Below are 24,469 nucleotides of genomic sequence, written 5' to 3'. Positions count from 1 at the left end.
CAATCGAAATTATTCAGGATAATTCGGTTACCTATTAGAAAAAATTTGGATTTTTTTTTCTCGAATTTGCAAGTTCTCGTCAATAAAGAAAGATCAATCATTTTATTCAAAATAAAAATTTATCCAATATGGAAGAAAATTGAATAACTACAAACCTAACTTACATTCAAGTAGCCCAGCTACGAAAATGAAAAAACTATTTTAAAATAGAATGCCGCGTCTACCTATGTATAGAGCAACATACGATGAACCCATCGGAATTGTACAGCTATTTTGTTGTTGATTTATTTGTCCGGAAACAAATATTGTATTACCTTAACCCCTACCTAAATGAATCTTATCGTTATTTCATATTATTAGTTTATAATATAATATACTCCCATTCTCAGAAACCACCTCTGTAGTCGAAGTTTGCATCGTGAATCGTGATAGACTATATGATGAAATATTTAATATATTGTAAAAATATATGGCTGGCATTAACAAATGAATTTGTCGTGATCAATATTTCATTCAAGTCTGTGTATCGATATGTCAAATCATAGGGTATATCGTCACGCTAATAACCGAATTGCGTAGCAGTTTTGAGAAAAACGTAAAAAACTTCCTAATGATATTGTTATGCCATTGGGAGTCAATAATTTACCATGGTTCAATTTTTTGATCGTAGCCGGATTTAAGTTAATTTGTATGACGCAGCTAAGTGACGTCATAATGGCACACTGTGACTTAGGCAGAAATGTGTCTATGACTTGGGGACATACGCAATTTTGCAACTTTACTATATGCACCAGTCCTGAAAACTAAACATTCCAAAAACGAATGTAATTCTCATTATCTACAATGTCTAATCCCCAAAATAGCTAATCAGTTTCAATTACATTATTTTTTATGTTTAAAAATATATATTTCATCAATATAACACGTTCTGCACACCCACCGAAATGAGACTAAGATTAAATATAAAGAATAAAACAGCACTGCACCCAATATAAAAGTCCAACCAAGGTGAATTGGACTCGGACAGTAAATATCAAAAGTGCACGTCTTCCTATACTGTAGTATAAATTCAAATTAATACGCACTAAGCTAGAATCCGAGATGCAAAAACTCAAAAATACTTAGCCGAGGTTATTTTGCCTTTGTGACGTCACAATAGTACTGCAGTCACAATGATAATTCATTATGACGAAACAATTGCACAAATGTGCATGTCATACTAAATCTCCATTTTTATGGGTTTCAGAATTCTTAAAATAAAATCTGAGGTAACAGACAGGTGCGCAGCATTACATAAATTACTTGAAATGAAAACTTTACAAATTCGTTTTTAAATATTGAAATCAAAGGCTTCTTGCACTACTCAATTTAACGGATCAGTGATATATCAGGAGCTTTTTCCGATTAGGAAGGAAAGCTAATGATCCGATCAACAGCTGGGCAGGCAAATCCACCCGCAGTTGCATTAGTTATTTTGACGTTATACACTCAACGCGGTTTCATCCTATTACGAAACTTAATTCAAATTAATTAAGCCTTTTCGAAAGTGATCACTAATATAAGTAGTGTCATTACAAACCGAGTGTGATTGCTCTCGATACGACATATTGGCAAAACATTGTAGAATATTCTAACGTTAATTGTAAAATATATACTAGGGAAAGCGATTAGATTTACTTGCAAGCTAGATGTTTGACATAATACGACGGGGTGAATGAGATACCGAACAGACAGTGCCTGGCAAGCGTGAATATAAAAATGTAGCAATGCAGATGCATGCAACAAAAAAATATTTTACTTTATTTTAATTAAAACATTTTGCTCGAGTGAATATATATCGTTGTAGCGAACGTTGTTGCATGATAACTGATCTGCAAGCTTTCGCGCTGTTAAAATTAATTACTTCCTGGAAGTAGTGATTTTGATAAGATTATTCGCTTCTCCAGTTTGTCTCCAATACAACCATTTGCTTTGCAAAAACGCATATGCTTTGTATAATCGGGGTATAAAACATGTTATTATTGGATCTCTGCTCTATTGGATCTCCGCTCTAGGAGACCCTTATTGTCAGTGGGCATTTAAGTCTGTCTGTCTGTATGTATGTCTTGCTGAAGCGTCTAAACGGCTGGATAGTTCTGAATGAAATTTCTCAAGTGGGTTATCCTATCACTCTAGTATTGTGCGTTTCTGTGAAAATCCGTATTAGTGTTTCGTTTCCATGGCAGCAGCAAAAATATGCGTCGAATTTTAAAAAACTCCGAATTTACTCTTACATTTCGCCAATTTATCGTAAACTAAGACGAAAATTAAAATTCCGGGAACGCTACCTTCTGCGAAATAAACTACTCTTTCGAACAAGCTCTCCTTCATCTGGATACGCCATAAATTGGGGGAAGCCTTAGGGATTTCAGTGAAAATTATTTCGATTATCAGCTTCAGTATATCACTCACGCGTGAACGTCCACGTGACAAGCAGAGCCTACATTGAACTGGTAGTTTCGGTGACGGTTTCGAAATGTAGCAACTTTAAAACATTTAGTAAAATCGTCAGAATTGAATATTTACTTTTTATATGCAAACTAAAACGACTTCATATAATCTGAGACTCAAAAGAGAGAGATTTTCAACATTGCCTGTTTGTTAATTAACGATTTTAGAGATTCTCGACATGCAACTGAGATTAGACATGTAATCTTTTCGAGAGATTTTCGATTTCGATCAGTCTACAAAAAGGATAAATGTTTATATTTCATTCCTAAAATTTTAGCGATCAGGATGCAATCAACAAATCAAAACAAAAACGTATTGCGTTCACAAGGTAAGTTTTCGAAATTCTTGTTTTAGAACACCGAGAACACAATAACATAGCATTGCCGAGTTTCGGTTTTTGAATTTAATTCTTCTGTTCAATTAAAAGGGACATGAAACATGATACGAACAACTTGTAGTTCCGCATGCCAATAGCATATTGATTCGTGCAGTTTGCTCTACAAACATTGTTTTTCAAAAAGCATATTTAAACATCTGCAATAGTGGTCTGTAAATGATTTCGCAGATACTAATTCATACGCCTTAAAGTAAAACAAGGTTAATTGTACAATAGATCCAAACATCATACTTTGACAAACTTTCAACTTGATATTTATTAGGGCCCGGCCGATATATCGGCCATGTTTTTCACAAATTTCGAACTAGTATCGGCTAATTTTACCGATATATATCGGCCAATCACGTGACTACCAAAGTGTCCAAATTTCGCCGGGAAAGCAGTTTTATCGCTTCTTTAATTGAGAGCGGTTCTGCCTAATACTCTTTTTCTTGGTTACTTTTATTTCTCTCTTATCAAAAGGCGGCTCTGGACTGTCTCATTTATCCAAAACGGACATATGGCACGGGATTTAACACTTTGTTTGCGAGCGTGGTGGCTTGCAAATTGAAGCGAGAGAAACGCGCGAACCTCTTATTTGTGTCAAATAATATACGTTGATTAATAAACAATTCTTTTGACTAAGTTTCTCTTATCCAAAAACGGACGTATGGCACGGGATTTAACACTTCGTAAGCGAGTTTGCGAGCGTGGTGGCTTGCAAATTGAAGCGAGAGAAACGCGCGAACCTCTTATTTGTGTCAAATAATATACGTTGATTAATAAACAATTCTTGTGACTAAGTTTCTCTTATCCAAAAACGGACGTGTGGCACGGGATTTAACACTTTGTAAGCGAGTTTGCGAGCGTGGTGGCTTGCAAATTGAAGCGAGAGAAACGCGCGAACCCCTTATTTGTGTCAAATAATATACGTTGATTAATAACGAATTCTTATGACGAGTTTCTCTTATCCAAAACGGACGTACGGCGGCACGGGATTCAACACTTCATATACGAGTTTGCGAGCGTGATGGCTTGCAAATTGAAGCAAGAGAAACGCGTGAGCCACTTATTTGTGTCAAATAATTTACTTTAGTTGATAAAGAATTCTTTTGACTATGTTTCTCTTATCCAAAACGGACGTATGGCACGGGATTTAACTCTTTGTAAGCGAGCGTGGTGGCCTTGCTAATTGAAGCGAGAGAAACATGTGAACGACTTATTTGAGTCAAATAATATACGTTGATTAATAAAGAATTCTCGCCGTTTCCACTTTCCACGGCCTTGGATTCCCCTTGCGCCTCGTTCAAGGCGCGATTTAACTTCTTGTATTGATATGCAATAGATGGCTGGTTCTAGCGGTCAGAGCAAAGTATGGCAATACTTCGTGTGCCATAATGATGGCGTAATTTGTAAAATATGCTTATCATTATTAAGTCGAAAGGTTCCGCCGATTTAAAAAAAAAGATGGGTATAATTTGTAGAGCCATCTCAAAGCAAAACACAGGAGCAAGTATGATTGGAGCCAATGCAGAAAAGCATTGGAACCAATGCAGAAAAACGTTGAACTGGATCTATTGAGATTCATAAGCTTCCTGCCCTTACAAATTTACAATAAGTGTTCTTTCTTGCCACGCACACAATTGCATGAGCTCAACATTTCATTTATTTTCCAAGAAAAACACAATATTCTCAGAGTGTTGCTTGTTACTTGTAGCCATATTTGTAGGTGAGGAAACATCGGCTTATCGGCCTAGTTTTAAAAAACTATCGGTATCGGTATCGGTTCGAAATGGCAGTATCGGTCGGGCCCTAATTTTTATATACATTGCAGAATCGGCCGATGTCGTTGTTATTGGTGGAGGGGTCATAGGATGTAGTACAGCGTATCATCTTGCCAAGTTGGAAATAGGAAAAGTTGTTCTCGTCGAAAAAGAAAAAATAGGCTCGGGGACTACGGGGATTACTGGAGGTAACCGATTAAAAATATTTTTTGTATCATAGTTGTGAACATTGTTCATCTACTGAATTGGGATGTGGTGATTTTCAGTAAATAAATTGCGAATGCAAAAAAATCCGAGTAATATAAAATTTAATCTCCTTGGTAAAAATGTTGTAACTTCTAGGTCGTTGGTCTTCTTCAGCATGAAATGTACCTATCTTTGTAACTGTGCGATGCAATGAGGTTTAATCACAAAAGACAAACGTTTTGACATGTGGCTTTTCACAATCAGATGTGTAATGATGATCGTCTATGCATGGTCTCTATCATATGGAAGTTTCATTTTCTCATTCACTTCTGGTGATTATTCATCTCAAACTGTATCTAGTTCAAGGGGTTCGTAAAAAGACCATGCAGACCGTGATACACTGCACTTATTTCATCTTTTGTAGTCATCGAACAGGTTCTAAAATAGGCGTACTTATAGCATTTATTGAACGTTTTGGAGATGCCCGCCCATTCGACAAAAAAATGGTTTGTATATGCATAGCAATATAAAATTCAAACTTTATTATATGACCGCAGATTGGCATGGGGCTTATTTTTTTCATATCTTAATATTCAAAGGAATACTCCAAAATCTTAGCAATTCTTACGCGAGGACAATGATGCAAGTTCAAACTGTTGATTTATTGACCAATATACTTCCGAGTGAAGGTGTCGAATCTGGTTTTACGGAGACAGGTGCAATATTTGTTACAAGAAAGTCGAGTGAATTGAACGCTCTGGAGAAAATGAGTTCGGTGAGTTTGTTTCAGACCAATTGGGCGGAAAAAAATTCTACCCGATAAATACGTTTTATATATTGATTTATTGTTAAGTTATACACATTTAGATTGGAACCGCTTGCGGTGTTACGTCCCACCTCGTCAGCGTTGAAGAAATATCGCAATTGCATCCTCATTTGAACACAAAGGGGCTTGTCGGTGGAGTTTACATACCCCGTGATGGGTCAATTGATCCGGGCATTCTCTGCAGTTCATTGAAGAAGGCGGCAACAAAACACGGGGTTGAGGTAAACATATACAACTAGTAAATCGATTGTTGTGATATATAACTTCAGTTATTTTCGTACAACATGTTTTATAGATATATGAGCAATGTTTGATCAAAAATATTAAAACATCGCGGAGTGGACAAGTGGAATCTGTAGAGACCGATAAAGGAATAATTAAGACCAACAAAGTCGTGAATTGTTCCGGGATATGGGCTTCAGATATTGCAGAGGTAATGATTAATTTTTTTATAGTCCGTTATACAAATTGTAGCCAGGCTATTCTTTGTATCCAAATAATTTTATGGCTCCGTGAACTCAATTATACAGGGTGTCTCAAAAGTAAGAATACACTTTTAATTTTGATTTGCTTTTTAGGTATACTCATCATAGAGCGTTCATTTCTTCAGGAAACATAGTATGGGTGAGTAGTAAAATTTAGGTATTGTTTGCATTTTCCAACAACCCACTGAATGACAAGGAAATTGATTAAAGAAATGAGATGCAAAGTTGCTGTTTGGCAAGAGCATATAAATCAATAAGACAAACTTAGTGTCATATAGGAATTTGAAATTGATCCAGCTCTGAACGTTTTTCTCAGAGAGTCCGATTCTTGGTCTTCCTGGTCTTTGTGCACCAACCACGGATTCAGTTTCCATAAATTTATGATGAATTGCTTACATTGTTCGTCGTAGGAGGCAAATTAATTCAAAATTCTTAGTTAAAAAGGAGCTGAGTTTGCCTCTTGTAAAACAGCAATTTTTCACCTCATTCCTTGGGTTAATCTTATTGTCATTCTGTGGGTTGTTGAAAAATGCAAACAGTACCTAGATTTTTCTACTCATCCATACTATGTTTCCTAAAGAAATGAACGCTCTACCTGAGTACTTGAAAAGCAAATCAAAATTAAAAGTGCATATATACTTACTTTTGAGACACCCTGTATAATGCGCGTATTGCAGACTTGATCATTCTATACATACGATGCACGACACGTGTGATAGTGATAGATATCGAACGCGATTTGCCGGACAGAAAATCTTAATACCTAAGAGATGGATACGTTAGATACATCATCGTTCGAATATACAAAAACACCACGGTGATGTTCATCAATCATTTTTATGGGACATACTTTGGCATTTTTGAGTATAAAAGTAGCAATATGATGCGTAATAAAAGAAGTAAGGTATACGAAATTTTCAAGTAACTCACTTTGAAGTATTTGTCGTTTAGAAGGTTGGATTGAAGCTGCCAAACGTTACTTACAAAAGATGTTATGCTGTCACTAAAGGTAAATAATATATATATAGAAATGTATATATATGTATATTGTTACACTCGCGAGAAATTGTCTATTGGAATTTACATTGTAATTGGCAATTTTTTGAATGAAACCTATTTTTTAATAAATAATGTCAGAACATTGTTGCTCAAATTTTTACTTTGGTAGCTCCTGTGAAGTGGATCGTTCCAATGCAGCCTATTATATATTTAATTCGATTATTCAAATCATTTTTAGTATTCGACAATAAAACGAGATATCAAAATTTGGATATAAGTAGTGAACCATGCAATTCATGAGATTTGGCGATTTGTACGAGACCTCTGTAATTGTATATCTGTAAATTTTATATTTGACGTTAATTGTTGTTACATAAATCGATTCGCAGGACTATAAAGTAAGAAAGTTTTTTGGAATAGATTTGGGTTATGCATGACGTCTTAAAATGTTGTTCATATTAAATGATATGTAGCAGATGACGTTTTCTTTGATCTGCCGAAAGCTTGTTTTTATCACAATCAGCGAGTTACTTTTTTAAGAAATTCCCGGAATCGAGAATACGCCTCATATATTTGACCTACAATGTGGAAGGTATTATAAAAACCAGGGTAGCACATTGCTCTTTGGTGGTCATGAGAAGAATCCGATAGAGATTAAAAAGGCGAGTTTGTTTTGACTCATATTGATTAGTTAGAACTGTATTTAATACCATGTTGGCCCAAAGTAACAATTTATTTTTATTTTTACATCATGTTTTCATCGTGACTAAGAGCAATTTTTTTATTGTGAGTGACTCCCTCGACATGGCCAACACATTTATTTCATATGGCATGAAATATTAAACAGTGATTAATGGATTGATCAATGAAGCAGCTTAAATAAATCAAATCCGGATCGGGCACGCTAATCCCATGATGCCTTCGAAATGATAACATTGGCTACAGCTTGTGAAAAAAGAAAGTTTAAGAAGTGCTGCAAAATATATCCATTTTTGAGTATAGTGCTCTGCGTTAAGCACTTTGATCAAATTCAGTGAGTGATAGCTGTTGGCAAACACTAAAACGTCAAGGTTCTTTAGAAATTTTTGTACCAATTAATATTAGAAGTCACGACTAAAAAAGTTATGACTGGTGTGCCTTCCTTGCTACGTTTTGTATCCCTTCCCTAAATCGTCGATTGTTCTGCATTACAAAAATGATTCGCTATGATAATACAAATTTGTATTATGTGATAACTGACGGGTTAATATCATGACTAGGTTCCAGAAAACTTCGCCTTCAGCTTCACTAATTCTGATTGGTTGCAGTTCGAACCTCATGTTAAATCGGCTTTTGAATTGCTGCCTTGCATAAAGAAAGCTGGTTTTGAATCAATAACTTGTGGGCCAGGTATAAATTTTGTTTCGTTAATTATTCAAATTAATAAACATTATTATTTATTTCGAGTCTTTGTCTGTATGTTGTCATTAGGCTCTTCGTCAACGCTCACCAAATAATTAAATTAAAGCCGTATCATGCAAAGTGTGAAATCCGTTTAAAATTTGAATACAAAAAGTGTAAACGATATATATATGTATAAAAAAATTACTAGCAATCCTAATTATCGTTTATTTTTTTCAAGATTCATTCACTCCGGATGGCTATCCGTTGATGGGAGAATCTACAGATGTCAAAGGATTTTTCAATGGAACCTCATTTAACGGCGGGGGGATGATGATGGTACAGTTTTTATCCCACTAACATCGAATATTTTAGCCTGAAAATGTTCAAAATTGTATTTCATTTCTTATATTCCTCAATTGCACAACGAAATAGGTACAATTTTAATGATCAAAATCTATCCACACATGCATGTAATTGGATTTCATATTTAATACCTCCAAAATAGGCATTAAAATGATCCAATATATTACAGCGACAATAATCTAGCAAATTAAAAGTGAGTGATTTTCACGGTCTACCTTACCCTGTTTTAGAGTGGCGGAGCAGGACGACAACTTGCACATTGGGTCGCATATGGGCGTCCAGAGTTTGACATGAGCACATGCGATATAAAGTAAGAAAATTAGTAAATTCTTTACCCTGTTATCAATATTCTGTGAACATGCGCTTCGCATAAACTTACATTTAAAAGTGTTAAAGAATGAGGATCTTATTTTTAATATCAGCAAAATCTGATTTGATTCCCAAGGCTTCTATGCAAACTCTTAACTCATAACCTAGTCTTAATGCTCTGTCTGCATGATGTTCAATTAAGTCACTACCTTTTTGTTACTAATTTAAATATACTGCATGCCGTGAATTTACATTTGAAATACCATAATTGTTTATATTTAGTCGATTCCCGCGTAACCATGACGTTGAGAAGGTAAAGAGAAGTTGTCACAAAACCTTCACTACAAAATATGAATTGAAACATTTTTAGTGGACTAATCCATAGTTTATTTTCAGTTTATATGCAGTTATTTGCGATATATATTTGAAAGTGTTGATGAAATTTTTTAAAGAGTTTAAAGTTTTTCTGTACACCACTTCTTGATATATTCCTTCCCAAGATGATGATACTTTACATATTTGGTTTCTATTCTTGACCAAAATCAATATATATATATATATATATATATATATATATATATATATATATATACATTCTATTATACTTATTGATTAATGCCAGGTCGTATCCCTGAGTCAGGGGCACACCGCCTAAATGGGCATATAATTTATTTAATCAGAACTGTTACCTCAAGTTCAACTAATTACTCTAGTCATTGCCTCTTTTTATTGTACAAAAAAAATCCATTCACATATCAATCTACTGTTCAGTTTGCAGTTGAGAGTTCAGTTCAGAGTTCGGAGCCATGATTTTATCCAAAGACTGTAAACGTCTTGTTGCGTATGACATGGCCCCTATATTCGAAAGATAGATATAGTGCATAGCGATACGCTCTAAACAACTGAGCTAACAAGTAAACGATTGCGGAGAAGAAGACATTACGACTGGTTTACATGTAAAACAAAATGAATAGTATATATTCATATTGTTTTTTCTTTTTCTTTTTAAATTAATCAGCTCGTAATGGCTTCAATCGCTGTTGCTAATAATCCGATTGTTGTACTGGCGTTTGTTTGAACCTTCGCTCAAAGCAGTCTTAACAATATCACTTTCTGCTTCTAGACAAGTTCAAATAGGACGAATAAAAACGATCACATAGCCTACTTCGTGTTACACGGAGGACATTATTCTTTGTGTAAGTGAACTTTGGTTACTCAATCACGAGCGAAATTTAGCTAATTTGAAAATGACAAGAGGGTTCAAGCTTCACTATTATGTTAAATGTTTATAAATATTTATGCAAGGGGCGTTTTACGAGAATCGACTTCCTTTTTTATTTCGTAACATTCGCCAATCAGCAAGATGCTTGCACGGAGTAATTGTAATGTAATTAAAATATTTAAGAGAGTAATTGCAATTGTAATTGAGCTGATTTAATGTAATTGATCCAACTCTGCTTCAGTACCACACTTATAAGACTCCTCCACCACTTTTACAAGATAAAGCACAACGTTTTTTAATTCTCTCATCCCAAGTCGTTATAAGAATCAATGTTATGGTCCCGGTTACGTTGACATAACCTACACACCATTTAATTTATTAGTTATATAGGCTAGAGATACTGGATCTCCAGTTTGACCCTCTATAATTTAGGACGCTCGCAACTGGTCCTTGTATGCATATGTCACAGATAGGTTTTTATTCTGTGTGTTGAGTTGAAAGAATCAGAAGACTCCGATTCCGGATTTGTGGTTTATTATGAGGCTACTTCACAGTTAAAACATCACAAGCCAGAGAACACAGGAAAACACGTCCGACCTCCAGCGCGGCGACCGGAGAAGAGGCGGATAGCTCTTTTTTCCCCAGGAGTCGATGGTGGTCGGAGTCTCAAAGTAATCTAACCCGGATGAATTATATTCAAATTAAGGGTCCTCGAAAAGATTATAGGCAAATATAAAAAGACAAACTAATCCAAAACACACTGATAATAAAATTTGTGACACATCCTTTTTTATTTCTAGTATGAGAAATGCAAGATATTCTGCCCGAACATTTATTATTGTGATGCATCAAATTAGGTTATAGCAGACTAAAAAAAACATTGTGATGGCAAGTTTGTGTGGCAGGCAGAAGTCTCTTTTATGTACACGAATATAACAACTTATAAAACAACAACACAACATTCAAGAGAATTGCTGGACCCCACATCGCCGTAGAATGGTACACGTAACAAGTGGCCGGTTACGGCTTTCTCCGTCACCATTTATATATAAATTAGTAGACAGGGTATAATATAATGTTAACGAATCGTATCTAGAAAGAAATACCATAGATTAGAAGATGTTTATACATTATCATTGGCGACAGCAAATGGCATCAATTTTAGGTCTCTTGCGCCCACGGACGGATGGTATATTTTTATTTGCTGTGAGAACGACTGATGTGTCCTTCCACAGCAGGCAGCTCTTATAATCTAATGTTATCTGCTGCGTCGATACTACAAAATGGCATCATGCTGTCATGCACACTCATGTTCAGAGTTTGGAAGACCTTGGGGTAATAGACAGTGTTAGTTATATACTTATACTATACTTATATTTAGTTGCAATCTGACAATGCCAATGGTTACGGTACCGGTACTGCTACACTTGGGTGAGCGAACACGTACTACTTCTTTTATCAATACCTTTCCATCTAAAATCTGTACGTTTCAAACCTTACTCTAGGTTTTGTTCACTTTCCCGATTCTATAATCAGTTACTTTTACTTTTGTTTTTATCTATTTTTTTTATCGTCTATTGCTGATTATGGAGTCGAAATAAACTTATACTTATTGGTTGTTACTTGTTAGTGATATAATTTTTCTAGTGATATGGTATATTTTATAATTAGATTCAATAGGATAAGCCTGGCTTTTGTTGTTAGTATTTTTTGTTCGACTTTTTCTAAGAAGGTTTCAATGTTAGACTGGGCAGATGGTTGAAGCTGCTCGATAACCATCACTGGTTTATCGAGTTTCCCTTCACACTGGAACATATTTTTTATCTTAATTATGTTTGTCTACTGTGTACTTTCGGCATGTGATAAATAAACTACTCACTGACTGACATAGGGATGGGCAATATAGAATACCGAATCCGGAGGATTCGAATCCCAAAGTATTCGAATCCAACGGGATCCGATAACAGGATTCGGTTTTCGCCTCTCCGGCGCCTTGCGTCAATTTTTGTATTTCGGGTTTCTAATTTATCAACTACAGACGAGCTTTTTTTCTCGCATGGAAATCTCTCTCGTTTAATTAAACTTGCGCCTGTTCGCAAGGAATCCGTAAAATCGTTAAACATCAAAGACGGTAATCTCAATCGGCATATTCAGGACATGAAGTCGGCGAAGTACGGTATACCTCACGGTGAAGACTCGTTATTGTGCCATTTTTGTGTATTCCTGCTTTGCTATCTAGCTAGCGTGTAATAATAAGAATTATTTGTGCCAACTTACTGACGATATTCCGATAATTTGAATGAAACAATCTTTAACTGTTTACAGGTGCCTTGCTTCATTTACGTTAAATGATTTTTCGCGACCTGCGAGTTTTTCCAAAAAATGATGCATGTAAACCAAAAGCCAGGAGTTAAATGTTATAACATTACTTGCGATTATTTTAATCAAATATTATTAACGAATCATTCCCGTTCCCGTTCTTTTGTTGTTTCTCTGCCGTTTCAATCGCTTTACCGATGCTGAAAAAGCGAAGTTGCGTTGGTTCATAAGGCAATTTCTCTTCCGTCGTCATATTGCTGTTTGATAAGCCCGACATTAATTATCACGGCGATGACGTATTGGCGTCGAGTAATCAATCGCTCTTTTCGCTTCCGATTCATCGCGAAAGCGCTTCGTTAAATTTCGCATGCTCGAGAAACCTAAAAATCGGCAGTCGTGTTGAAAGGTTATGGATATTTTCCTGTTTATACACCAAGTCGAAATAAAACAGCCAAAAACAGTATGATATTCTATGGTTCATATATCAAGTGTTTATATTAACAATAAAGAATGGTAAGCATTTCTAATCAACACTTGGTGGGGAATTCCCACTATTTAAATACGGGCAACTATAAAAATAATAATACATGAAAGTTATATTAACACAAATAACGGAAAATAAATATTTAAAAAGGCGTTTTTTTCACAATTATCGTTGCTACCAGTTAGCGATAGCCGTTGGTAAATTATTACCCGTAACTCGCTGTAAATTAATGTTGATAAATTCTAATTTGTTTTCCAATGCGCTGTGATTTGTATTAATAAAAGTGATTGAGTAGGGGAAAAAAGTCACCTTCTCTCCTTTTGAGCGTCCATAGCGGCGGTAAAATTCGTTTCATGTCTGTTTCATGGAGAGAAAGAAAAATACGCCTTCCGGAATTGCAATCAACAATCACACATTAGCGCCGAATTAAAAAGATACCATATCGTGAAGACAAAAAAGTCTGGCTGTGTCAATTGCGTTACGGTGATAACGCACAGAATGCCTTCCCCTACCTGCGTAACAAGAGAGAGAAAAACGGCTGCGAATATCGGAACTCTAACTTCTACTTATTAAACTTTCATTCTTTACAATCAACGGAATTGACTGCTTTGAAGAGAGCTCGTTTCTATCGCGAAAGCGCTCGAACAATAATTACGACTTTACTACATAATTCGTAACTTCGTTTCCATAACTCGAAATAATTCCGTAAATTACGTGCAAGCCTACCGCTCATTATTAAAGTGTGTAAACCGTGTCTTAATATAGCATTTCAGTATTTAGGGATTCCATACATTTGGAACAATTGAAGGCAAAAAATATTGTAATATTCCTAAATTTTATTGTCCTGGGAAATGCCTGTTAAGTATCAAATGAAATCCAATGTTCAGCACATTTCCCAATAAATAGTACATTTATAGTAATACATTTACAATTTTTTAACTTCTAAATCCAGCAATGTGGAAATTCCCACTATTTGAATAAGTATGAAAATAGAATAGGATTCGGTATTCTGGATTCGATTTAACTATTCTAGAATATTCTAGAATAGTAAATTATTCTACATTGCCCATCCCTAGACTGACATAAGGCGCATTATCATATTTTTTATGCACCTATAATTGTTGCAAATAAATTATCCGACTAGTCATGAAAATTAATTCAAAACATATTCTCCTTCAAGCACACTGAAACGAAATTATTAGATCAGTGGTTTCCAGAGGGAGCGGCGATTGTAAGTGCACCTTGAAAAATTAACAGAATTGTGTTAAATATATAACCAATATATGATTGAATATTTTATTTATTATAGATTTTTTATTGTTTTTATTTCAAAAGATGCTTATATGAATCAATAAATTTATTTTATACCTTTCTATGTCATTTGCTTTCTTATTTTGTGTAAGTGCGGCACAAGTTTTTTTCCCTTGATAATTTGGCATCATACGAACAAAACTTTTCAGAACCACTGTCATAGATGTTAAAAGATATATTACTTCAAGAAAATATATTACTGTGTGCAGAGTTTTAGTTCATTATCCCGTTTTGTTTTTGATTACCTTATAGCATTCTATGTAATATTCAATGTTTATTATCAATATGAAATCACAGAACAAAATGAAATGTTTTGTTGTTCTTCTTTCATTTTGCATTGGAAACTCACTGTGTAAAATTGAAATGGAAACAAAGAAAACTGGTGATGATGATACATCGGAAAACTCACAAAAATTGACCGACGAAGCAGAAAATTTGCATAGTTTTGTCAAATCTCCACCCTCACATAAGTTGAAATCAGATCCAGATGTTTCATATGATAACAATGATGATGATTCCGAACTACACGATGATTCAGAACCAGATGAACCCGAAAATTTCAAAGCAAGCTCTTATCGACCTGATGATATCAACCCAGACGAATATGAAATTATTTCTCCTGGTATAGAAGAAATGTTTTTGAAAGAGGAAAAAGATGTTGAAAATATCAAACGTAGTAGGCCTATAGAAGGGTCCAATATACCAAAACCTGTCAAGGAGCAGCATAATCAAATCCCAGCGCCTGTTAAAACTACCACTGAAATTAATCAAAAAGAGGTTCCCACCGAGACATCATCTGTTGAAGAGAAAGACGATGAAAGTGAAGGAATGTACATTAAGGAGAAAGAGGAATTGAAAGAAGCAATCAGTCATGAGTTAGGTTTTGATGATTCGAAAAATAAACCAGCAGCATCCAAAATTGACCCTGGTGCAAAAAAGGTTAATTCTGATGGATTGCCATTCTCTAATAACTTCGACAAAACAGGAACTTCTTATGTACATGAAAAGCAACAAGATATGGACCCAGAACCCATTCCCCCTCCACTTACTGAGGAGGAAATCAAAATGGAGACTTTATACAATGAGGGATTGAAAAAAGTGAATTCTTCTCATCATTATAATACAATTTATGATGGTTATCAGCAATTGCTAGAAGCAGCTAAAATGGGTCACAGTAAATCTAAAGTTGAGATTGCCTTTGCTGAAATGCATGGTCGATATTTGCCTATGAATATTGAAAAGGCAAAAAGAACTTTTGAGTCCGAAGCAGAGCAGGGATCCCCTCAAGCACAAGCGGGACTTGCTTTTTTATATGGTACTGGTGTTCACACCAATTCAAGTCAAGCTAAAGCATTGATCTATCTTACTTTTTCTGCCCTTGGTAGCGATACCATGGGACAAATGATGCTTGGTTACAGATACTGGACAGGTATTGGGGTATCAAGAAATTGTGAGAGCGCTCTGTCATATTATCGCAAAGTTGCAAATGAAGTTGCTTCTGGTGTCACTATGAGTGGAGGTGTAATGATACATAGGATAAGAATACTGGATGAAATAGAAAATGCTGGAACTGGATCAGGCCGTGTCGATGAAGATCTTGTGCAATATTACCAGTTCTTAGCTGACAAAGGTGATGTTCAAGCACAAGTAGGGCTGGGGCAACTCAATTACCAAGGTGGAAGAGGATTTGAACAAAATGTAGGCAAAGCTTATGCTTACTTTAAACTTGCTGCAGATGCAAACAATGCCAATGCCCAAGCTTATTTGGGAAAAATGTATGCCGAGGGGTCAAACACTGTAAAACAAAATAATGAGACAGCATTGAAATACTTTGAAAAGGCAACTGAGCAAGGCAACCCGGTTGGTCAAGCAGGCTTAGGAACCATGCACTTACTGGGCAAAGGTGTTCCAATGGACTACAAAAAAGCATTCACATACTTTCAGCTGTCTGCTGACCAGGGCTATGTAGAAGGGCAATTACAACTTGGCAATATGTATTTTCTCGGACTTGGGGTGAAAAGAGATTACAAGCAAGCTCTTAGATATTTTAATTTGGCCTCTCAATCTGGTCATTTACTAGCTGTGTACAATTTGGCCCAAATGCATGCTACTGGTACAGGTGTCGGTCGCCGTTGTCATATGGCCGTAGAATTGTATAAAAATGTCTGCGAGAGAGGAAGATGGTCAGCATTGTTTGATGCAGCTTATCATCAATATCAAGCTGGTAGAGTTGATTCAGCTCTTGTTATTTATCTCATGTTAGCAGAACTGGGATACGAAGTTGCACAGAGTAATGTTGCCCATATTTTGGATCAAAAGGAGTCAAATCTTTTGCTAAATGAAAGTTATCCTCGTGCTCTGGTATACTGGAACCGGGCAGCATCACAGGGATATACGACAGCAAGAATAAAGTTGGGTGACTACCACTATTATGGATATGGCACTGAAGTTGATTTTGAAACAGCTGCTTCTCATTACAAAGTAGCTGTTGAGCAGGGTAAAGATGCTCAAGCTACATTTAACCTGGGATACATGCATGAACAAGGCCTGGGTTTAAAACAAGACTTTCATCTCGCAAAGAGATATTATGATCTTGCTGCAGAGACTAGTCCTGATGCACAAGCCCCTGTCATGCTTGCATTGATGAAAGTTGGTATATTATATGGTATTCAGTTTTTAAAACAATTGCAATGGACTGAAGTTGTACGAACATATGGTATTCACGATTATATAAGTGATGATTGGGATATTTATGTTATGACTGTTGTAGCGCTTCTTTTAGGTTTTGTTGTTGCTTTCCGAAGGCAGCATGCCATGCAGCCCCAGCAAGCACAGAGATAAGCACAATATTTCGATGGTAGTGATGCTTTTTATACCATTATCTGCCGATAATATTAGCCATTGTGATGAGATTTTTTGTTTGGTTCATTTTCATCAAAGACATGGCTAACCAAAAGCTTGACTCCAATATATACGAATTTCAAATTTTCAGAAACATTTTATAGCATACATTGTCATGTCATTGTCTTTCCATGAGATGGATTGTAAGACACATATGGACGCATGGTTTCTAAAATTTTCAAAATCTTTTTTATTCGATTAGAAATAGTTGAATCACTTGGCCAGCCTCCTGCTACAATTAGAGGTGGTGCAAATGTCGTAAGCGCCAAAATCGGTGAGTTGGTGATAATAAAACATTTGCCTTGCCTATTTTTCTTTAACTTAAAATTTATAAAAGGCAAAGTCATAAGTATTCACTCGATAATGAACTAACCAGAAGCCAATTTGGGACATATAAACTGTGTTATTTATCAGATGCTTCTTTCAAATCATGTAATGGTGTCCTGTTCTTGAATTTGAACAAAAAAGGAAAATGCAACGGAATAAGATATTCAAGGATATGCGTTGATAATTATGCATGGTGCATTGGTTGTAATTTATTTTTACTCTTGTTTTTTTTGCAATATTTTGATTTGTATGAAATTGCTCTAGTTTTGTGGAATATACAAAGGTATATGGATATTTTTATATATGGATATATGGACTGCATATCCATATGACCAACCATCGCTTCTTGTCCGTTCGCCATCTCTGAATTGATGTTTAGGCTTGGATCGCAGGATTCGTGAACAAGGAAATAGTAAGTGCAATGGAAAAAAAACACATTTTTATCTCAAAATCTAGCTGTCTGTAAACGTGGAAATCATCTAACTCTTGTTTGTATAAAAACTTTATAAAGAAATTTTGGTACTCCTCAAGTATGCGCATCAAGATGTCACATAACCTGAGTTCAGGTTGTGCGCCATCTTGGTGCGCATACTTCAGGAGGTCCGAAATTTATATAGTTAGAAATATTAAATACGGGGAGTTGAGACAGCTTGATCATGTTGCGAACCAAGCTACTCTTTCGATTACTATTCCAGTTCGATTATGGGAATCGTTAACATCAGGTTACTGCTTTGTTTGGTTGGTTGGTAGTCGATGCTTAGTAACACGACCGACTGGGGTCGCGGTAATCCCCTCACGCGTAGTTAGCAATGGACAGCGCCTGAATAGATGAATCGGTTAATCTCCGATCCAATTGTGCATCCGGGACACCACACAACAACAATATTTACAATGCTGGGGTAATGGCTATAGCCAAAGTGGAAGACTGGGCGACTGCTAACTAAAGTCGGAGGTAATATTTAAACTTTTAGTAGTCGAATAGGATGTTTTGTCGAATACGAGTAGAAAATTGAGAGGGAAATATAGGAATGAATAAAAATGTTGATAGATTTTCTAGTGGAGAAAATTGCCAACAATGCGCTTTATCACCGTTTTTTTAAAACTCACCAGTACATGTGATAAGTGATGTGATAAATTTGGATTCCAACCTCAAGGTGGAACGGGTATTTAGAAACCCGCCACGCGATGCTGAGTAGTATATAAATATGGAAGTCTTCTCGCATATAATCATAGAATGCAAACCCATGTGCGGTGATTTACAAAGCGTTAGTGATTAAACACAATAGATGAACCCCTATGTCTTAAAACTTCAAATGTTAAATTGTAATATGTTGCCTAAAGTACTGATCACATGCAATACAATGTTCAAATAGCGAGCGCGATCCGGTTCGCTAACTAATTTGATTGTAAATTAGTCGTTTCCATGCCTTCAAATCTTTTTTTTTGCGGATTTTTAAGCTGTCGAGTAAGCAGCAAGCACTCAGGAATGATGACGCAGTGAAACAATTTAAAAAATACCATACGATTCATGCTACGTTTTCGCTTGAGATAACATGCGGTTGTCTCTGAATCTACAGTCTATAGTCAACAGTTGATTTCCTCTAAACAAGGAAGTAACATCATTATCTACATGACTGCAATCTGCACTCGAGTTTTTGGTTTACCACATTCATTGCATTTACGTCAACTTAATTAAATACATTTTACCCAGAACATTGTGACATAGCCTACTTATGCGTGATATCAAGGTATATCATAGTATTCTACTGTTTGCAGTTGACCTTGACGATAACTTGAAATCGAGAACATTTTTCTGTGGCCGGTGTATATAGACGGGTTATATAGCCTACAGTAGTGGGATTCAGCCGGTTCGTACCGGTTCTATAGAACCGTCTCACGGAATTTTATGAGATCAGCGAACCGGTTAGCATTACTGATTACTGTCAATGTTCTGTTTGCAACAGAACCGGCTAATAAATATGACTTTTGTGAAGGAACCGGCTGACAAAATATTTGAATCCCAGGACTGGTTATACATATAGTAGGTCCGTCAAATACGGACACCACTATAGCAAAATCTCAAATTCTCGTAATCTTTACCATATAGAAGCGTGACTCCCGTATTAAAATAACCAATTTGAATGTGCCCTACAGCCCACTGTCGCTTTCGGCAATCCGACTAATATTTTGTTAGATATGAGCATTTTTTCCCAAAACGGACACATGGATGGGTAAAACGAACATTGAACAAAATTAATTGAAGACACTACTAAACTATTTGAATGCGTATAAAACGCCTAAAAAAATCATAAATAATAAGCCCCGAGAATTACAGTGGGGGCAAGCAATGATGCTCATACTACCCCACCAGACATGAAAACTTATTAATCACCCAGGCATGTACTTGCAACCGAACAAAAGCTTTGCTAATGCATGCACAAACCTTAGTTGATCAACTGAATGTCCTTTACCATAAATAACATAACGAAATTAACCTAATGAAACAGGCAAGTTATTTATATGTAAATTATTACTGGCATTCCTCACATGTGAAAACTTGAACGTTTCTGCCATAAACACCAGCACAAATGTCATGAAACCATCTGAGGCATTGCTGACATTGTATCCACTCTTCATCATCGTAAAAATTGTCTTCACCTTCGCCTTGGCAGATTTTTTCCTGTTTATAATTCTTTCTACTTTGACCTTGCTCACATGAGGTTTATTCAAACTGCTGGCCTCTATTTTCTTGGACCCTGCTTTTGCTTTTTTTCTTAGTTATAATACCAGATTCCTTTTTATTTTTTAGAAATGCTAGTTCTTTCCTATATCCTTCACTGGTGAGTATTCTTATACCAGTTATGATCGCTTTCTCACGAGGTGGTTTTAGTCGAGGTGGGGCCTTTGGAAAGGGGCAGAATCTCTTCAAATAAAGTGTCACTCAAATGCAATAAACTATCCTCTATGCTACACTGTTGTTCTGTAGAGATTTGCTGTCTAAACTTGGGACCTGATGTTTGCTGAATAGTTTTACTGCAACAAGGTGAATCATTGTCAGCTTGCTGCAAACCACATGCAACAAAATTATTACTTGTCGACGAGCTAGTAATGTTGAGCGGTGGTTGGGAAGTGATGTTGCTACTTGCTAGGCTCTATACTAAATCGAGTTTTACTAAAGTTTGACAGGGGCAAGTTTCCGTATCGTTCCTGAAAGCCACTCCACCAGTCTTTTCCAGCCATTTTAGCAGATTCTGAAAATTTATTAGAAATTTTGTTCACCATTGCAAATTCATAAGCCAACTTTCGAATGTCCTCAACCGTTAAGGGGAAGCCTCTCATTTCAAATTCGAGTATATGTTGCAAAAGATCCTTTTCGTTCTGGCCCAAGGTAGGAGACAACCAAGACTCCGTGATCCCGGGGCATGCTTCAGTGTTCGATAAACATGACGGCGAAGTGTAGCCCTTGGAACCGAATATGTACGTGCTTCAGTCGGGAGTTTTCCTCCGCTTTGTACCATTTTAATTGCTTTTTTCATGTTTTTCCATCCATTGACATCTTTTACTACTTCTCTTCCATTTACGAAGCATAATTCCTGAACAACAATTCAAAATCTGAGACAATGTCCCTTTTGGGGTGAAATGGACACTAAAAACAAGAAAGCATATTGTTTTAAACTGGTAGACTGAAATGAAACAACTAATATCCCAAATAAACACAACTCAGATAGTGTATAAATCTAACTATTTTTTATTTTGTAATTGCATAACAACAGAGCCTAAGATGAAAATTAAAAAAAATCACCCCCCTAATTGTCATGACGTCATGAAGTTTATTTCGAGCTCCCACAACGGCCACAAGCAATCATCTGCGCAGTCAGACTATGCAAACGCCTTTGAAACCTCATGAGGTAAAGTAAAAAAGAAATAAAATTGTTTATTACCTTATAGTTGGTGTTTTGGTCCATCAACTGACGTTGAAACTCAATATGATAGTAAATACCCACTTTTTCGCCCCTCCAAAATCGAACCCGTCAGAGAATCGCAAGCATGTTGACGAGATTTGCGGCAATAGCGACGTATTCGCTTCAGCGAAACTACGCTTAGTTACGTAACAAACGAGCAGTGGAACCACGGCCGTAGCTCTTATGGTGTCGCTGTAAGATGAAATCGAAAAAAGGTGTCCGCATTACCCCGCCTGTCCGTTCTCCCCCGACCTACTATATATATATTGAAACCTATCCTATCTACATAATGAAACTAAAAGAGGGGAAAATAAAAGTATCAAAGAAAAACTCGCCAAACTGGAAACTCGCCAAACTAGACAAGAGTTAAAGATAGTAGGAAGGTACTAGCCCTACTAGGAAATCATAAAATAACGTGCATGAAGGAGCGAATAAATATTAATAACAAAATAAATATATACCGATCGAAAACTTACGATTGGAACTAGATGAAAATCGACTAAATAATCAATCACGATTGGATAAATAAGGATTAAGCAATTAAAAATAGCGTAGTCATACAAGTGGTTTTCAACCAGGATTTTGCGGAACCCCGGTGTTCGGCGTGTTCAATTCAGGGGCTCCGCAAGTTTACGTCCAAATCCAACGGTAAACATAATCAAATACACAGGTATACTAAAGTCATATAATAAGTGCTTTCCACTAGTATTCCGTGGAAGACCTTCAGATGTTTTACGCCAAATTGTTGTTTCACGTTGCTCTTGATTGGCATATTTTATAAAAACAAATATATATATATATGATCAATCGCATCTCGAGCCTCTCCTTGTAACTTACTCTCATCTGATTGCTTAGATCTCATATCTTGTTCGAGGTGTCACATACAGTTTGTTTATTCATTTGATTGTATGTCAGTTTCTTGTTGACATGAAGTGAACCTATTGATCGTTTTGTCGTATTGTTGTTGTTGTTGTTTGTATTCTTAATGGTACCAAGGTATGTTAGTCGTTGATGGTACCCCCTTCGTCTTCTTGTCGTGAAAAATCGTCTTTCTCTTTAATTACTGGTTGAGGAGCATTGGTGTCACTAGAAAGCTATTGTTTTTATTTATTTTTGAAAAATCTGTAGACTCCATGGAATTTGTTTTTTACTTTAAGGTTTCATGCGATGGCATCATCAAAATAAAATTTGCGTACCGCAATCGCATTCCGATCTGACAAGTCGGGATATTTTAAATAAGGAACCGGTACTGTAAAAGATTTGATACTTAACACGTTTTGGTCTTTGTGTCTATATTTGAGCGTTACTCTCTTATGTACGTCTGCATGTATCATTTCTACCTCAATAAGTGTTAACTAATATATGCACGCTGAGAATTCGTATTTTAACCATGAGAGAGAGACACTATAGGATCACAACCAGGGTGCCAGAGTACCTCGATTCTCGAGATATTGATTCGCGAACAAATAAGATAAAAAAGTCTTCAGATCCGTTAGGTGTTAATTTCAACAACTCTCAATGCAACTAACTTAAAGAGATGGATATCATAACATGTGAACATTTAGACAACCGATTTTAGTATTCTCAGACGGAGCAATTGTTGGGATTTTAGTAGGCCGGTGAATAATTTTTCTGAATCTATTTTACGGTCTATTCTAAAGAATCTATTACCGATTATTTTAATATCTCTTTTTGACGGTGCATCCATGACGGTGTAAAAAATCGGAAATGACTCTTTGCAATAGTGTGATATCATAGTCAACTTAATTTGTCCTGATTTATATGTATTTCTTGAAGCGGCTACCTTGTTTTGGTAAGAATAAATTGAGAATATGCATTCAAGTTTTAGGCAGGATCATTAGTATTCTGCGACAAATGATATTTCTGAACCCTAGCACCATTTCACCACTCCAAAGTCAATAGTGCTTTTTTGTACCCATGGAATCATAAATTGGGCTTTGTAATAATTAATAGTTTGTTTACTTCAATCAATCAATGGCGCTCCGGAAGTATTCGTACCAACATGACGCACAACCTGAAGAACCTTAACCTGGTGCACATACTATGTTCAGGTTGTGCGCCATCTTAGTATGAATACTTCGGGAGCACCCGATCAAGATAGAATATTATAGAAGTGAATATAACATAATAGGGAAAATGACCTTGACTGAAAATATGTTCAATTAGAACAACTTTCTTCGCAATTATGGCTGAAGCAAGTATCTGTTCAATCTTATTGAAACTATGCAATGAGCCTGTATCAGAGCATGAATATTGTTGGCTATATGTTTGCATGTTCACGAAACGGTAAGCGATCGAAATCTGAAGGTATTGCACAGGAGAATAATTACTAGACTACATTTTCACGCAAATATAAGTGACCATGGATGCAAATGTGTACAGCGCAAGATATATAATCGTATATGACGTCAAATGCCATTTGTAGCATAAATATTCACCGTTAGTGCGAATACACACAGGTGATATACGCAATTATAAATTGCGCACTTGTTGATCATGGTTACAAATGTATGTAGATTGAAATGGGCTGAATCACTGAAATGAATCATGGGTGTCGAATTATTCGCGAGGGAGTGTAAAGTTATTGTGTAGATGAATCTTGTTCATAAGGGATTAAGTAATGTTTATGTATATAACTAAATGCAAAAATTACAATCGTCTGATAAAAAATTAGTGCAAAAAAGAAACCATATCTGCAAAATGAAATTCTACACCCTGAAA

At 36.0% G+C, this 24,469-nt stretch overlaps 2 protein-coding genes across 4 annotated transcripts; both read left to right on the top strand.

Annotated features, from left to right (window-relative positions):
• The first annotated feature begins 1,618 nt into the window (after positions 1–1,618).
• LOC120341655 (sarcosine dehydrogenase, mitochondrial-like) lies at positions 1,619–9,762 on the top strand. Of its 3 annotated transcripts, none has more exons than XM_039410210.2 (11): positions 1,619–2,818; positions 4,701–4,838; positions 5,436–5,611; positions 5,704–5,883; positions 5,958–6,095; positions 7,099–7,156; positions 7,687–7,808; positions 8,406–8,535; positions 8,768–8,865; positions 9,123–9,202; positions 9,484–9,762. In XM_039410210.2, exons 1-11 carry the CDS (start codon positions 2,776–2,778, stop codon positions 9,569–9,571), a joined length of 1,251 nt encoding a protein of 416 aa, XP_039266144.2. In that variant the 5' UTR covers positions 1,619–2,775; the 3' UTR covers positions 9,572–9,762. The 3 variants fall into 3 exon arrangements, with proteins under 3 accessions (XP_039266144.2, XP_077976073.1, XP_077976072.1); XM_078119946.1 differs by lacking the exon at positions 1,619–2,818 and adding an exon at positions 3,171–3,926; XM_078119947.1 differs by lacking the exons at positions 7,687–7,808; positions 8,406–8,535 and having other exon boundaries at positions 1,621–2,818.
• A 5,005-nt stretch (positions 9,763–14,767) lies between these two features.
• On the top strand, positions 14,768–18,059 carry LOC120340685 (protein sel-1 homolog 1-like). Its single transcript, XM_039409022.2, has one exon. It carries the CDS (start codon positions 14,808–14,810, stop codon positions 17,376–17,378), a length of 2,571 nt encoding a protein of 856 aa, XP_039264956.2. The 5' UTR covers positions 14,768–14,807; the 3' UTR covers positions 17,379–18,059.
• Positions 18,060–24,469: the final 6,410 nt, after the last annotated feature.

This window comes from Styela clava, chromosome 14 (assembly GCF_964204865.1).
Source record: "Styela clava chromosome 14, kaStyClav1.hap1.2, whole genome shotgun sequence".
NCBI lineage: Eukaryota > Metazoa > Chordata > Ascidiacea > Stolidobranchia > Styelidae > Styela > Styela clava.
Note: the sequence above shows the minus strand (reverse complement) of the source record. Positions and strands in the feature narration are given on the sequence as shown.